The sequence below is a fragment of the Trichomycterus rosablanca genome, chromosome 11 (genome assembly GCF_030014385.1).
Source record: "Trichomycterus rosablanca isolate fTriRos1 chromosome 11, fTriRos1.hap1, whole genome shotgun sequence".
Lineage (NCBI taxonomy): Eukaryota > Metazoa > Chordata > Actinopteri > Siluriformes > Trichomycteridae > Trichomycterus > Trichomycterus rosablanca.
This window is the reverse complement of record NC_085998.1, coordinates 6,439,576-6,457,325: the sequence shown is the minus strand read 5'-3', so window position 1 is coordinate 6,457,325 and position 17,750 is coordinate 6,439,576. Positions and strand designations below refer to the sequence as shown.

At 41.9% G+C, this 17,750-nt stretch overlaps 1 protein-coding gene across 1 annotated transcript in view; it reads right to left on the bottom strand.

Moving 5' to 3' along the window:
- Positions 1-3,517: 3,517 nt before the first annotated feature.
- LOC134323025 (WD repeat-containing protein 49-like) overlaps positions 3,518-17,750 on the bottom strand; it is a 37,216-nt gene continuing 22,983 nt past the window's right edge. Inside the window, exons 14-19 of the mRNA XM_063004443.1 lie at positions 14,849-15,046; positions 14,430-14,587; positions 8,810-8,934; positions 7,661-7,807; positions 4,832-4,964; positions 3,518-4,715 (exon numbers count right to left, since the gene is read on the bottom strand). Coding sequence (XP_062860513.1) covers positions 4,676-4,715; positions 4,832-4,964; positions 7,661-7,807; positions 8,810-8,934; positions 14,430-14,587; positions 14,849-15,046 — 801 coding nt within the window. The 3' untranslated portion in view covers positions 3,518-4,675. The remainder of the gene's footprint in view (positions 4,716-4,831; positions 4,965-7,660; positions 7,808-8,809; positions 8,935-14,429; positions 14,588-14,848; positions 15,047-17,750) is intronic.

Here is a 17,750-nt window from a genome sequence, read left to right as displayed (position 1 = left end):
TTAGATCTTCTCAAAGACAAATGGGAATCAGATTTTAACCAAACTATATCAGATGAAACGTGGCAAACAATAATACGGGGAATTTTCTCCTCATCGATTTGTCTAAGGCACGCAGTTATTCAATTTAAGATTGTGCACCGCCTGCACTGGACTAAGGTCAGACTCTCTAAGATTAGGGCAGACATAGATCCTACATGTGACCGATGCAGACAGGCCCCGGCCACTCTACTGCATATGTTTTGGACATGCCCAAGGCTCCATGTGTACTGGCGTACAATTTTTGAAACTTTCTCTAAAATTTTTAGGAGAGTAATTGACCCATCCCCGTTTATTGCCTTGTTAGATGTGACACCGGAGAGTGGTACCGCCAGCAAGAAAGAAATTAGCGTTATGGCCTTCAGCTCTCTCCTGGCAAGAAGATTGATATTATTTAAATGGAAGGACTCTGCCCCACCTACATATTGCCAGTGGTTTACAGAGGTCGCTAGTCATCTCAGACTGGAGAAGATTGGATACACTGTCCGGGGGTCTACCGAGAAATTTTATAATATCTGGCAGCCCTTTTTGGTACATATTGGGGAGATGGGGGCTAACGGCGCGACGATATAATTAACATACAGTATGTAACTTTAATGTGATGGCATTTTCTGTTTTGATTTATTGTATACTGGCTGTATTTTAAGTTTGAATACTCATGTCTGGTTTGGGGGGAAGGGGACTTTATTCCCTTTTATTTTTTATTTTTTATTAATTACTTTCTCTTTGTTGATATTTTTTTGTAAAATTGTATTAAAAAATAAAATAAACAAACTTTGATCAAAAAAAAAAAGAGGTGACAGTGATACCCATCAAGCCACCGTGCCGCCCGCTACTACTTGTTAATAAGGCAGCACTAAATAAGGTGCAGTGGGTAGCGCTACTGTCTCACAGCAAGAAGGGCCTGGGTCCTTTCTGCGAGGAGTTTGCATGTTCTTTCCGTGTCTGTGTGGGTTTCCTCCTGATGCTCCGGTTTCCTCCTACAATAGAAATTGCCTTGTGTGTGTGTCTCTTTCTTTTGATCAACTGGCGACCTGTCTGGGGTGTTTCCTATCTTTTGCCCAATTAATTAGAGCCACAGTGACCTTGATCTTGAATTAATAAATAATTACACAGGTCAGCCATATCATTACAACCACCTCCTTGTTTCTACACTCACTGTCCATTTTATCAGCTCCACTTACCATATAGAAGCACTTTGTAGTTCTACAATTACTGACTGTAGTCCATCTGTTTCTCTGCATGCTTTTTTAGCCCCCTTTCATGCTGTTCTTCAATGGTCAGGACCACCACAGAGTAGGTATTATTTGGGGTGGTGGATCATTCTCAGCACTGCAGTGACACTGACATGGTGGTGGTGTGTTAGTGTGTGTTGTGCTGGTATGAGTGGATCAGACACAGCAGCGCTGCTGGAGTTTTTAAACACCTCACTGTCACTGCTGAACAGAGAATGAAGGTCTGAGACCACTGATGAAGGCCTAGAAGATGATCAATTCAAACAGCATCAATAGATGAGCGATTGTCTCTGACTTTACATCTACAAGGTGGACCAACTAGGTAGGAGTGTCTAATAGAGTGGAGAGTGAGTGGACACGGTATTTTAAAACTCCAGCTCTCTCCAGTGCTGAGAATGATCAACCACCTAAATAATACCTGCTCTGTGGTGGTCCTGTGGTGGTCCTGACCATTGAAGAACAGTAAATGTAGAGAAACAGATGGACTACAGTCAGTAATTGTAAAACTACAAAGTGCTCCTATAGGGTAAGTGGAGCTGATAAAATGGACAGTGAGTGTAGAAACAAGGAGGTGGTTTTAATGTTATGCTGATCAGTGTATATAATAATGTTAATGTCTGTCAGGTCTGATGATCACATGATGTTGAACAGTTTAGAAACAAAACTGTGTAACCTGGAACAACAACATTCAGTATTATTGCTGTTAGGAAGCCGCAGGAACGGCGGTGTTGCTTGTTTTACTGTATCTAATCATTTAAAAGGCTTGTAAAGAATAGAACCGAGGAGCAGACGCAGCTGAAGGGCAAACACACTAAAACACCAGTTTCATTAGCGTTTGGACAGAAGCAGCATGCAACACATACACACTGAATGAAATTAATTGAACATTTGCGACTGGAATCATTTGCAGTGCTTTATTTGAATTTTAAACAGGAGTCAGTGAGTTTGTCGGATAATATTTATTTCTTTTAACTAAATAAGCACGTTGCTGCTATTTCGGGCTCAGCGGGCGGCTCAGAGTCGCTTTTACTAACAATCATCACCTGTACAGTTATTAGCATTTGTTAACATGATCTTGCACTTGTAGTCTGGGTATGTTAACAGGGCTGGATTTACTCTATAATCCCACTTTTATATATTCCCACTCTCCTGTATTCTGATTATTACATATCCCAGCACCAGGTTCAAATCCCTAGACAGACATGATTGGCTATGTCTGAGGGGGGAGGTGATGACCGAAACCCTGAGATGGATTGGCACTCTGTTAAGGGTATTTCTGCCTTGTGCCAGTGTCTCCCGGGGGAACTGGACCCTTTGTGACCCGCTGTGATCCTGACCGATCTCAGGTTCCTGTATTCCCAGAGTTCCTAGAATCTCATGTGTATTTTAATGTACCGGGTCCTACGTTCTCAATGCTTCATGTTTCAGGAGTCCTATATTTTTAGATATCTGATTTTTCTGCTTCACAATGTCCTGAGAGACCTACACTAAATGACCAAAAGTTTATGGACAGCAGCCTATGATCTTGATGGATGCCCTATTTCCAAAACTATAGGCATTAATATGAAACATATTCCAAATTGGTACCGATAATAGTCTCCATTCATCCGGGAAGGCTGTCACTGGGATTTTAGAGTGTTTAGAGTGATTTTAGTGATTTTAGGCCTGACTGCATGTCTTTGGACTTATAGGAGAAAACTGGAGCACCCGGAGCAAACCCACACGGACATATGGAGAACATGCAAACTCCACACAGAAAGCACTCTGGTCGCCTGGCTGGTGAGTCGAACCTGGGACCTTCTCACTGTGAGGCAACAGCACCACACACTGCACCACCGTGCCACCCCAAAAATATGTGACATTCAGCCTCACCCTTAAAAAGTCATAATCCAAAAACACATGAGCCCGAGATGCTTAGAATTGGGGCAGTGGTAGCCTAGTGGGTAGAACTTTGGGCCATAAATCGGAAGGATGTTGATTCGAGTCCAGACTGCGTGTTTAACTGGGATTTAATTCTTGTTCGCCTTGATCTTCCTCCCAGAACTCGGGGAAGACATTTATCAAGGCTCTTCTCTGTACTTGCACCCAAGTGGTGGATGAACTCGGGAGTTAAGTATTTGGTCAGATGTCCAAATACTTTTGGCCACATAGTGTATTTTATACTTTGAGCTTTGGCAGGTTTGAAGCTCAGTATAAACCGATTCTTCATGCAGATCAGATCATTACTGTCACACAAAGCATCAAAATGTTTGTTAAATTTTAATTTACATTTTACTAATTAATGAACACTCGTGTGAAAGTCCTTCAGCTTCCATGGCAACAGGATTCAGTGGTTTGAGATGAAACCATGCAGCACACAGGTATCATCATGCAATTCACATCTTTATTTTATCTAATTAGTTCTTCTCACCTCACAACTTCATTTTTATATGAAATTCGACAAAGAAAAAGCAAGATGTGGTATGTGCTGCAACACAGCAACCTTAACACTACATTATAGCAATACAGTCAGAATTATTACAAGGGGAAAGCAGTGGTTTCTCTTCTAAGGTGGACCAACTAGGTGGGAGTGTCTAATATAGTGGACAGTAAGTGGACACAATATTTTCAAAAACTCCAGCAGCGCTGCTGTGTCTGATCCACTCATACCAGCACAACACACACTAACACACCACCACCATGTCAGTGTCACTGCAGTGCTGAGAATGATCCACCACCTAAATAATACCTGCTCTGTGGTGGTCCTGTGGGGGTCCTGAACATTGAAGAACAGGGTGAAAGCAGGCTAAAAATGTATGTAGAGAAATAGATGGACTACAGTCAGTAATTGTAGAACTACAAAGTGCTTCTATATGGTAAGTGGAGCTGATAAAATGGACAGTGAGTGTAGAAACAAGGAGGTGGTTTTAATGTTATGGCTGATCCATCGACCCTAGATTATTATTATTATTATTTATTAATTAATTTCAGCTAGTAAAGCAGCTATTGTTGCTCATATTTTACATAAAAGATCAAAACAATGAAACTTTTGGAATTAACTGGAACATTACTTGAGGATTTCTTGACCAACATCAATGCCCAGTCATACAAATTCTCTCAAACATACTTCAAAGTCTTTTCAGAAGAGTGGTCATAATCCAAAAACACATAAGTCAGAGATGCTTAGAACACCTGAAGGTTATTACATACGTGATACACAGGTCAGCAGAACGTCTGGTGAAATTTCACATGCCAACCGGGTTTGTTTCTCTTCCATCTGCAGATCCCAGAGCCGCAACACAGACATTTTTACCCTGAACTTTGACCTGACTGTTTGCTGTTGGAACGTGTGAAGAATATTCCTGAATCTCTCTTTTAAAAAGCATTTACATAATTCCCTCCTCCTCCCTTAAATGAAAGGATCATCATTTGGTTTTGTGGGCTCCAGAGGATGATTTAGTTTTTCTGCAAGAGATAAGGAGACAGGTCGTAAATATATTTTGTTAGTGAGATTAGATTATTGACGTCCTGTACTTCACAGAAGCATTATTAGTCTTTATTAAATAAACAATCACACACACCCAAAGCTCCTGGTGGCTCTGCCATAACTCCTCATCACGTTCACCGTCTGAGTGCAACACTGAGATCTTTCCACCTTCTCCAGAACGTCTTTAGGAAACAGATTCTTCTCGTCAAACACGGCTTTGTGTCCTGCTACACAGAGGAAACGTGTTTCATATCAGAAAATTAAGTAAACAAATAGTTCCTGATTCCTCCACCAAGTTCCTTCAGTCCTTCTGGAATAAGGAATATTATTATTTCAGTTTATAAAACGTTCAGAGGTTTAAAATAAGGGTGTGTCATGTTATGTCTCTTTGGCTTCACATCTTGGTTCTCCAGTGCAAGTTTCTGTTTTTAATAATAAATAAAACCATTTTTAACCATTTTCAGTGATGTCAGTCTTCTGTAATACAGTACAGTGGGTTTAAACACGACGTGTGTGTGCTCAGTGATTTGTTTGTTCAGTCAAGGTCACATTTGAGGTCAGAATAGTAATTGCATTACATTATCAATATTTTTTTATTTCATTCTACTCTATTTACTCTGTTTACTGTATTTACTGTACTTACGCTGTACTGGAGCTGATGTGGATCAATAAAGCAATCCTAAGTGATAATGTCCATATAATTACGGGACAGTGACCTCACTGCTAAATAAGAACATGGATTAGGGGCAGAGGTAAAACACTCTAGCACACCAGAGCTACAGAGCCTACAAGGACACAGATTGGCTCGTCAGTTGGGTTGAATGCCGAAGGGGATTCATCATGACTGTTGCAATTACGACCTCTGCAGGCTAACTGATTGTGCCTGCACAGAGACGAGGGATAATGGAGATCAGTGCGTGACTCTCTGTACGTGGGACTGAGTCCTGTATGAACGGGATGAGGGGGTGTGTGTTAGTCACGGCTCTCCTCAGTCAGGAGGAGGTCTGCAGCAGTAGAGATAAAGCAAAATGCAATAGGGTAATTGGATATGACTACATTGAGAGGAAAATTAGGGTACATTAAAAAAGTGGATGACATGGCATGCAATATTGTATTACTATAATTATTATTATTTATACTACTATATATATATATATATATATATATATATATATATATATATATATATATATATATATACAGTGTATCACAAAAATGAGTACACCCCTCACATTTCTGCAGATATTTAAGTATATCTTTTCATGGGACAACACTGACAAAATGACACTTTGACACAATGAAAAGTAGTCTGTGTGCAGCTTATATAACAGTGTAAATTTATTCTTCCCTCAAAATAACTCAATATACAGCCATTAATGTCTAAACCACCGGCAACAAAAGTGAGTACACCCCTTAGTGAAAGTTTCTGAAGTGTCAATATTTTGTGTGGCCATCATTATTTCCCAGAACTGCCTTAACTCTCCTGGGCATGGAGTTTACCAGAGCTTCACAGGTTGCCACTGGAATGCTTTTCCACTCCTCCATGACGACATCACGGAGCTGGCGGATATTCGAGACTTTGCGCTCCTCCACCTTCCACTTGAGGATGCCCCAAAGATGTTCTATTGGGTTTAGGTCTAGAGACATGCTTGGCCAGTCCATCACCTTTACCCTCAGCCTCTTCAATAAAGCAGTGGTCGTCTTAGAGGTGTGTTTGGGGTCATTATCATGCTGGAACACTGCCCTGCGACCCAGTTTCCGGAGGGAGGGGATCATGCTCTGCTTCAGTATTTCACAGTACATATTGGAGTTCATGTGTCCCTCAATGAAATGTAACTCCCCAACACCTGCTGCACTCATGCAGCCCCAGACCATGGCATTCCCACCACCATGCTTGACTGTAGGCATGACACACTTATCTTTGTACTCCTCACCTGATTGCCACCACACATGCTTGAGACCATCTGAATCAAACAAATTAATCTTGGTCTCATCAGACCATAGGACATGGTTCCAGTAATCCATGTCCTTTGTTGACATGTCTTCAGCAAACTGTTTGCGGGCTTTCTTGTGTAGAGACTTCAGAAGAGGCTTCCTTCTGGGGTGACAGCCATGCAGACCAATTTGATGTAGTGTGCGGCGTATGGTCTGAACACTGACAGGCTGACCCCCCACCTTTTCAATCTCTGCAGCAATGCTGACAGCACTCCTGCGCCTATCTTTCAAAGACAGCAGTTGGATGTGACGCTGAGCACGTGCACTCAGCTTCTTTGGACGACCAACGCGAGGTCTGTTCTGAGTGGACCCTGCTCTTTTAAAACGCTGGATGATCTTGGCCACTGTGCTGCAGCTCAGTTTCAGGGTGTTGGCAATCTTCTTGTAGCCTTGGCCATCTTCATGTAGCGCAACAATTCGTCTTTTAAGATCCTCAGAGAGTTCTTTGCCATGAGGTGCCATGTTGGAACTTTCAGTGACCAGTATGAGAGAGTGTGAGAGCTGTACTACTAAATTGAACACACCTGCTCCCTATGCACACCTGAGACCTAGTAACACTAACAAATCACATGATATTTTGGAGGGAAAATGACAAGCAGTGCTCAATTTGGACATTTAGGGGTGTAGTCTCTTAGGGGTGTACTCACTTTTGTTGCTGGTGGTTTAGACATTAATGGCTGTATATTGAGTTATTTTGAGGGAAGAATAAATTTACACTGTTATATAAGCTGCACACAGACTACTTTTCATTGTGTCAAAGTGTCATTTTGTCAGTGTTGTCCCATGAAAAGATATACTTAAATATCTGCAGAAATGTGAGGGGTGTACTCACTTTTGTGATACACTGTACATATATAACTACTTGGTAAGTCTCTGTTTTTATATAATTATTATAATTATTCAATGTCTGCTGGAGTGAGGTGTTTACCCTCCTCTGTGGCAGGAAGTGCAGGTGGAGTTGGAGTTGGTGAATCCCACATCTTGCCAAAATATAAATGAGGATTGAAGATGAAGTCTGGTTTGCGCAGCTGTTCCACTGGTTCCAGTTTCTCCAGTCGCAGATCACTGAGCCTCCCTGAGATAGCAGAACACAAAAAAGGATGATAAGGAAACACTCGTGCATCTGAGAAAGGATTTTCTAACGACCTGTTGAATAACGAGCAGCAAATGAGTGGCTGTGTTTAATATGTGATTAAATAAATGGCCATTTTCAGGATTTAAGGATTTAAGAGGATTTAACATTTTTGGGCCAGTGGCCTTATTTAGTGGTTTTATTTTTAAGTTTTAGCAACCCTACTCTAAACCTACTCTGAGATCCATGTTTTTCTATCACAGTATGTAATAAATAATTGTTTATTCCACAGACTGTTACCCAAAAATTGTTTTCATCAAAATGAAAAATTAATCATTACTAATTACTTGAATGAGTGTAGTTTGCACATACAGTAGTTTGCACATTTTTCATCTTCTTACTATTAAAAAGCCACAATGATAGAAACAAAATACTGCACTCTTAATCTTATTAAGAAATCAATATTTTTAAAATCCACACATGCCACATTTGTTGGCAATTAAACTGGTTGGTGATTGGGGCAGTAGTAGCCTAGTGGGTAGAGCTTTGGGCCATCAATTGTAAGGTTGTGGGTTGCAGCCACTGTTGGGCCCTTGAGCAAGGCCCTTAACCCTCTTGGCTCCAGGGGTGCTCTACAGTGGCTGACCCTGCGCTCTAACCCCAGCTTCCAAAGTGGTAATGAGATTTTGAAAACATGAGATTTTGAAAACATGAGATTTTGCTCATGTTTTCCATAAAAAAATCAAAACAATGAAAGTTTCGGAATGAACTGGAACATAACTTGAATTTTTCTTGACTAACATCAATCCACACAAATGCTCTCTTGACTGAATGGGCACAAATTCTCACAGACATACTTCAAAGTCTTCTCAGAGAAGTGGCTTTTGTTCACATAGGGGTCACTCTATTTTAGAGTACCATGGTCTGGTGTCCAAATACTTTTGGCCATGTTGTGTATGTGAGTGTGTGTAACTTTATAAATAGTGAGAATAATCTGGGACTGACCGATGGAGGGTTTGTGAACACCGTTCACATGCTGATGGGATTTGCTGTCACGCTGCTGCTGACCCAGTCCGTCCACAAAGCCCTGCCCGCGTGGAGTGACATCATTACCAGGGTTACTGAGTTGCCTAGGATACAGTAAATAGTACAATAATAATGTGATGGTGAAGAACATTCTCCAGAATCTACAAATCTGTGTTAGTTTAAACATGTTGTAACCAGAATTTAAACCAGAATAAATGAAAAATAAATGATTTTTCTGCTATAAATGTTGATCTTTCTAACATGGTAATGATATGCTAGTGTCTGTTGTTGTTGTGGAATGAGTGTAGCAGGTGTAAAAACACCTTACAAAAGTTTGTAAAAACACAAACCCTGTTAGTGCTGGTTGTAGGTGGACAGTTATTGACACAATGTGTGTTTAACTTACTCTAGTCTCAGCAAACACTTTCTGATCACATGGCTTTATTTTTATTTATTTTTTGGTTGGAGTGCTATTCTCCTCCCAGCATTGACACTGAGCTGTTTTAGAACCCCAACAACACTGCTGCACCTGCTACACTCATACCAGAACATCATCATCTGGTAAGTAGAGGTCCTATGGGGTTCAGTTTTTTAATAAACAAGCTAAAAGTTCAGTCCACATCCAAAATTCCAAGCCAAATTCATTTCCTTTAGCTTCTGGACTGGAATAAGGATTTGAAAAATGGGGCGTGGCGTTATCGTCTCATTTTTAAAGAATTGAGATCAGTTTGTTTGTTTATTAGGAATTTAACGTCATGTTTTACACTTTGGTTACATTGATGACAGGAACGGTAGTTACTCATTACACAACATTCATCAGTTCAAGTTTAATATCAAACACAGTCATGGACAATTTTGTCTCTCCAGTTCACCTCACATGCACGTCTTTGGACTGTGGGAGGAAACCGGAGCTCCCGAAGGAAACCCACACGGACACGGGGAGAACATGCAAACTCCACACAGAAAAGACCCGGACCGCCCCACCTGGGGATCGAACCCAGGACCTTCTTGCTGTGAGGCGACAGTGCTACCCAACGAGCCACCGTGCCACACAACTGAGATCAGACAGCTCTAGTGGTCCAGGGGGATGACAGCATGCACAAAGCAACACATAGGCTACAGTCAGTAACTGTATAACCACAAAGTGTAGCTTACAAAATAATCAACAAAGGTACCAGATAAAGTCCCAGGTCAGAGTAAAGAAGTGTTCATGTATAGATCCATCTGTGATGGAGAAGCAGATAGATAGATGGATGGATGGATGGATGGATAGATGGATGGATGGATGGGTGGATGGGTGGATGGATGGATGGATGGATGGATAGATGGATGGATGGGTGGATGGGTGTATGGACTTGAGTGGATGGATGGTAGATGGACTTGGATGGACTTGGGTGAATGGACTTGGATTGGTGGGCGGGCGGGCAGGCGGGCGGACGGACAGACAGACAGATAGATAGTCTATATACATGTTAACATTAGAAGTCGGTGTATGCATAGATGAAAGCAGCAAAGATGTTGTCAGGTGACAAGGCTTGCTTCCTATAATAGGACAGATAGCTCAGCCATTTGAGAGAACCTTGAAGTAGAGCCGTTAAAGATCTCACAAGGACTTCCCCAGACGTCCTCCCCTGGAGATGTTTCAGGCAAGTCCCATTAGATCCAGGACCAACTGGAGGGATTATATCTCACAGCTGGCTTGGAAATAAATGGGGTTCCCCCAGGACTGTGGACTGGGCTGATCTAAGGATCTGAAGTTGGTTAGAAATACATTCAACTTTTTTTAATGTGTACTAGTTTTCTATTAAAATGCTTGTGGCTGAGTGTAATAGGTACTGTCAACCTAGCACTATGTATATATCATCAAGGCTTCTTGCCTTTTGCCTAAGATCAGATGTAGAATCTGTTCTGGCTGGATGATTCTCAGCACTGCAGTGACACTGACATGCTGGTGGTGTGTTAGTGTGTGTTGTGCTGGTATGAGTGGATCAGACACAGCAGCGCTGCTGGAGATTTTAAATACTGTGTCCACTCACTGTCCACTCTATTAGACACTCCTACCTAGTTGGTCCACCTTGTAGATGTCAAATCAGAGACAATCGCTCATCTATTGCTGCTGTTTGAGTTGGTCATCTTCTAGACCTTCATCAGTGATCACAGGACGCTGCCCACAGGGTGCTGTTGGCTGGATATATTTTTGGTTGGTTCTATTCTCAGTCCAGCAGTGACAGTGAGGTGTTTAAAAACTCCAGCAGCACTGCTATGTCTGATCCACTCGTACTAGCACAACACACACTAACACACCACCACCAGTGATGAGAATGATCCACCACCTAAATAATACCTGCTCTGTGGTGGTCCTGTGGGACTCCCGACCATTGAGGAACAGAGTAAAATGAGGTTTAAAAAGTATGTAGAGAAACAGATGGACCACAGTCAGTAATTGTAGAACTACAAAGTGCTTCTATATGGTAGGTGGAGCTGATAAAATGGACAGTGAGTGTAGAAACAAGGAGGTGGTTTTAATGTTATGGCTGATCGGTGTATGTTTTCCTTACAAGTTCATGTAAAATTTGGACTTCCAATGTATCTAGTCAAAACAGAAATGTCTACATACTTTTGGCAACCACTGATGTGCTCGTCATTAGAATGTAAGCCAGATAAAATATTGCAATTCTACTTTCTCTAAAATAAAACAGACTCGCACTAAGCCGTCTGATCTCAGTTCTTTGAAAATGAGCCGCCACCACGAGTTCAAGAGACAGAGACAAAACCACGCCCCATTTTTCAATTCTTTATTACAGTCCTGAAGCAAAAGGAAATGAATTTGGCCTGGAATTTCGTATGCAGACTGAACTTTTAGCTATTTATTAACAAAGGCGTCTGGTTTAGCCAGAGAGCAGTGATTCTTCACTGCAGTTTAATGACGGTGACACACACACACTCGCACATTCACGCTGCATTTATTTAACACTCGTTATAAAAGACATAAATAATCACCATACAAACTTCCGCCTCACAGTTTCTCTCACAGGGAGAGAGTCAGAAAATTCAGCAGCTTTTATTTCTGATGCTGTTTTGAGGGTATGCAGAATGAATTTACGGCATTTTAGAACAAAAAGGCAAACATGCACACACACGCACACACACTCTCACTGATTGAATTTGGATGGTAACAGTGACAGGCGCAGAGGTGCAGGTGATTTATCTGCTTTATCAATCAGCCAGATGTGGAGACAGTAATGAGATTGCATGGGATTCGCTGAATGAGCGCTCTCATGTGGAAACCAGCCGTCTGCTGGCATTTACCCAACATCTGTCCGTCTCTTACCTGTCTGTTCCTGTCTGTTTATCTGCTCATTTGGGGGGTTTGGAGCGACAGAGGAAAAGAGACTAAATTGTGGTCCTGTTGTCATAGCACATCTGCCTCAAGATTTGGCATACTGGGCGCGAGGTGCTTTTTTCTTCACTGTGCTTTGAGCAACTGGTTATTGACAGTCTCTTCTGACTTTCTCATCAACAACTTCCACTTACTAGATGATTCCTAAAAGATCAGGAGCTTCTAAAATACTCGAAGTAACCAATTTGTCACCCAGAACCACACCCAGCTGTATTTATAACTGTAAAGGTGTTACTAATAAAAAAGGTGGACAAAATATTGGAAACATTAAACATTGGGTGCTAAAAGGGATTCAGGCCAGACTTTTTGCAGTAGGTATGAAGGTGTTGCTATATTGGATTTTGTGCACACTGTAGTCACCTCGGCTACTATTCAACCATGTAAATAAGCATTAGACTGAATTATTTCCATCAGATGTGGCTTTTACACTAGTGTGACTCCTCCACTGTACTTTGTATAACAGTGTGAGTTGAAAACATCCTTTGGCCTTCACCAAGTAATTTATCAAGGTTCTGTGCACAAAGCTAGCTCTATAATGATATGAAGAAAAGACCCCCGACCTCAGCCCCATTAAACAGCTTTGAAATAAACTGGAACATCAATTGATGCTTTCTTGACCAACAGAAGTGCCCAGCCATACAAACGTTTTTTTGACTAATAGGCGCACATTCCCACAAATACTTCTTCTTTCAGAAGAATAGGTGAAAAGATCACATATCTCACGATTAGGTGTCCAAATACATTTGGTCATATAGTGTATCACGAGGTATTTAAGAAATAAAATTAAAGTTGCCCCACTATTAAGCAGGTTTTAAAAATGTTCGAACTGTTTGAACTCTGGGTGTCGCTATCACATAAATCAAATCTAAAACTCTCCCTGTCTTCTTTCCCCCGACTCAAAACATTAATGTTACTCCTACATTAATGTTCCTGAGTTTTTGGATAAACATGGTGGCTCCAAAGAAACAAAAATTAGACAGCGAAGGTAGAAGATTTTAAGATAATAAATATTTTTTCACTGAGTTCAGAGGGAAGTGGGTACGTTTAAATTAAAAAAGTATAATAATCTTCGCATTAGGATTATAAACTGTTGCGTGAAATCATTAATACACTGTCTGCGATAGATCATCAGTTACTCAAATAAAAAGGAAGTTAAATTGTTAGTGATCATGTAGGTCTGTTATATTTTTTATTTGTTTTATTACAAAAGTCTGTTGTCTGTGTTTGCTTATTTTTTTTACTTCATCTGACCCCCAACAAGAAAAGTTTGGAAACCTCTGCTGTAGTGTCGGGTGCTGTTTGACTTTCACTGCCAGGGCGGCACGATGGCTATGTGGGTAGCACTGTCGCATCACAGCAAGAAGGTCCTGTGTTCGATCCCCAGGTGGGGCGGTACGGGTCCTTTCTGTGTGGAGTTTGCATGTTTCCTCCGGGTCTGCGTGGGTTTCCTTCAGGTGCTTCGGTTTTCTCCCACAGTCCAAAGACGTGCAAGTGAGGTGAATTGGAGACATTAAATTGTCCATGACTGTGTTTGATATAACCTTGTGAACTGATGAATCTTGTGTAATGAGTAACTACCGTTCCTGTCATGACTGTAACCAAAGTGTAAAACATGACGTTAAAATCCTAATAAACAAACAAACTTTCACTGCCATGCCTTTTCAGACTGTTTCCCTTCATCAATAAATCCTTTTTGATGACTGATGCACCTGATAGTCAGGAACGCGCTATTTGGTGTCTTTGTAACTCTGTTAGTTGCCTCGTGTTGTTTGATATTCATTTGTTTGTTTATTAAGTTTTACACTTTTGGTTACATTCATGACAGGAAACGGTAGCTTATCTTCACACAAGGTTCATCAGTTCACAAGGTTATATCAAACACAGTCATGGACAATTTAGTGTCTCCAATTTACATCACTTGCATGTTTTTGGACTGTGGGAGGAAACCGGAGCACTCGGAGTAAACCCACGCAGACATGGGGAGAACATGCAAACTCCACACAGAAAGGAACCAGACCGCCCCACCTGGGGATCGAACCCAGGACCTTCTTGCTGTGAGGCGACAGTGCTACCTACTTAGCCACCGTGCTGCCCGATATTCATATGTAATCTAATAGACTCGCCCATTTAGCTGTTATAGTACTGCTGTTTCCATTATTTTGTCCAACAGCATGCACAAAAAGAGATACACACACTTACACTGAGTGGTTCAGATCTGGTTCCTCCTCTGGTTTTGGTTCAGGTCGTGGTTCCTGCTGAACGTTTTGTTTCTCACCCTCTGAGGGAACATGTGTACCCACATCCTGCTCCTCCCTCTGAAACACCTGACTTATTGATGCCAGGTTCCAGTGTCGTCCCTAATGAAATAATGTACTGTATTACTCTGATGCCACCCATAGCAATATGAACCACATTTTGTTACATGACATTAAAATCTCAACAAATAAAAATAATCCACAGCTTGCAGAATCAAGAGGAGTATGAAGTTAATTAAATGGTTTAGAAACTTTCTGTTATGATGTTATGATCTTAAAAAAAGGCAAAATCTAAAAAAAGGCGAATCCTTCACTGACACTCCACGTACACACGCTGTGCCTCCTACAGTAAACAACACTCACTTGTCCGAATGTGCCAATTGTTCCTCCTGGCAGGAAACTGAGTGCCACGGTGCAATCAGCCGAGGCGCTGAGAAGAAACAGGCGGCTGTCGTGGCTGCACGTCTCCAGGTGAGTGATACAGTTGGTGTGAGGGTGGAGACTGGAGAGAAGTGCTGGTGGCTGGGTGGTCACGTCCTCGGAGGGGTAGAGACAGTAACCCTGATAGAGAAGAATAAAAATAGACCACGGATTATTTGACATATAAAGGTGTGACGTGCCCAGGTGGCACAGCGGATATTCCGCTGGCACACCATTGCCGTTGCATAATTGGCATAATTGGCAGTGCCTGTACCAGACACGGTTCTGCTAGGGCGGGATGACCAGACTATGTGGTACAAACGCTGTGTAAGGACCCTAATTAGCAGATAGAGGTGCCTGTGCAGAAAGCGTAGGTGAAAAAGGGTTCCGCTGGGGCGTGAGCAGCAATATACCCACCTCGACTGCAGTCAGGGATCCTTCAGCAGTGGAAGACAAATTGACTACACTAAATTGGGAGAAAATGGGAGAAAATGCATAAATAAAATAGAAAGGTGTAACACGTTGACCTGCTACGCCCACATCAGACGACTGGTAGGAGGGCACAGGTTGACATAAAGTGTAATTGTTTCTGCGCATAACTGACATTACTCACTATAATTGTAGGATTGTTTTAAGGCATCCCGGGGACCCAGCTCACGACTCCCTGTCTCTCCTTTTAGCTCCCTTGTTAGCGTTTCTGGCTTGTTTCTTGGTAGTCTGTTTTCTGACTTTCCCTGTTTCATTTTGTCTGGAGTACTGCAACTCCCTCCTGGCAGGTGCTCCTATGTCCACTATTAAACTCTTGCAGCTTATTCCAAATGCAGCTGCTTGCCTGGTTTTAAACCAACCTAGACACTGCCACATCACCCCATTGCTGCCACATCACCCCATTACTGGCTTCCTGTAGCTGCACGCAAGTTTAAAACACTGATGCTCGCCTACAAAGCCAAAAATGGACCAGCCCCAAGCTACCTTCACGGTCTAATCAAACACCACTCTGTACCACGCAACCTCCGAGCCACCAGTCTCGCTCGACTTTATCCTCCACCCAGGACTCGAGCAAGACGAGCATCAAGACTCTTCTCTGTACTGGCACCCAAGTGGTGGAACGAACTTCCCCTGTCTGTCTGAACATCTGAGTCTCTTGCTGTCTTTAAAAAACAATTAAAAACCTTCGTCACCTCTTTACTGAGTACTTAAACTGACTTGTACTTACTTACTAATGCACTTATTTCTTGCAGAATAAAAAAAAAACTTTGGTTCTAACAGAGTTTTAGCAGATTTGTGTTCTTGGACTGTAAACTAGAGTAATGAAATGTTTACTATGGAAGCTCTTCTGTAAGTCGCTCTGGATAAGAGCGTCTGCTAAATAGTAGTAGTAGTAGTAGTAGTAGAACTTTATTGTCACTATAAATTGCAACAAGTACAATTACAGCGAAATTAGCCATCCAAATGCAGAAAATGTAAATGTAAATGTATGGTGTTTTTGTATGTGTAGCTGACCGGCCGGTCAAAAGCAGTGGTGGGCTGGTGTTATAGACCGCTGCGTCTCCTGAGCACATTAGCTAATTACTAACTTGTTTTATTAGACTAGACACAGCTAGGTTTTGTGCAGATTTTTGCAGCCTTAAATAAAAATTCTCCAGCGACGTGAGGAAGCTAAACGATCTTATTGGAAGTGTGTTTTTGCGCCCCAGGCGTGAACAGAAACAGTATTTTAAGATACAGCCATAAAGATGCAGTGAAAAGCTAACAGACACAGACAAGCCGTAAAGCAATTACATTCGACGAGCAGCCGAAATCCGAGACCAAATTACGCCGATTTGTCGAAGCGATAAAATGAAAGCGAACACGTGATTTATCCTTATGGAGGAGAGCCGTTACACTTCCAGGAAAGTTATGAGGAGTTGACAAACACCTCGCTCTCACTTCATCAATCATGGCTTCCTTCTGACAGCCTCTATTTGTCCTCAAGGACAAAAACTTGTGTCCTTTAGATGAGATGACATGAGGACGGGGCTTCGTCTGCAAAACACCACAGCTGGGAGTGTAAAGTCAGGGGTGACGCTTTCTTTAACGGTCCAACAAGTTCTAGATATTAACCAGGTAAGTGTGAGGTACAAACTCCAAAGTATTAGGTAAATATTTTGGTTAACAAGACGGTAAATACAAATACAGAGTAATTTATTCACACTGAACTCTCTCACAGGTTCCAAGTATTAACCAGGTAATGTGAGGTACAAACTTGGGTAACGGGCACTCAGATAGCGCAGTGATCAGCAACACTAGCACACCATCTCAAATTTGCCAATTTAAATCTCATTGCCGCAACCAGCAAGCCGGGCACCTACACGGTCAAGGATTGGCTCAATTCCTCATAACTGCTGCAATTACGACCTCTGCTGGCTGATCGATGGTGGCTGCACAGAGACAGGGGATAATGGAGATCAGTGCGTGACTCTCTATATGTGACACTGAGCTCCATATGAACCTGCCTTGTGCAGGTGTTAAGCAAAAGGTCGGTGTTGGGGAAGTGTGTTAGTCTGGGCTGTCTGCAGTCAGAAGTGGAGGTCAGCAACAGTAGAGAGGAAGTGAAATACAATCAGGTAATTAGATACGACTAGACTGAGAGGAAAATTCGGGGAAGGGGGGATTAAAAAACAACATGGGTACCATGATGGGAAGTAACACTACATTATTGCTTAGTACTTTAGAGTTTGTACCTCACACTTACAGTGTATCACAAAAGTGAGTACACCCCTCACATTTCTGCAGATATTTAAGTATATCTTTTCATGGGACAACACTGACAAAATGACACTTTGACACAATGAAAAGTAGTCTG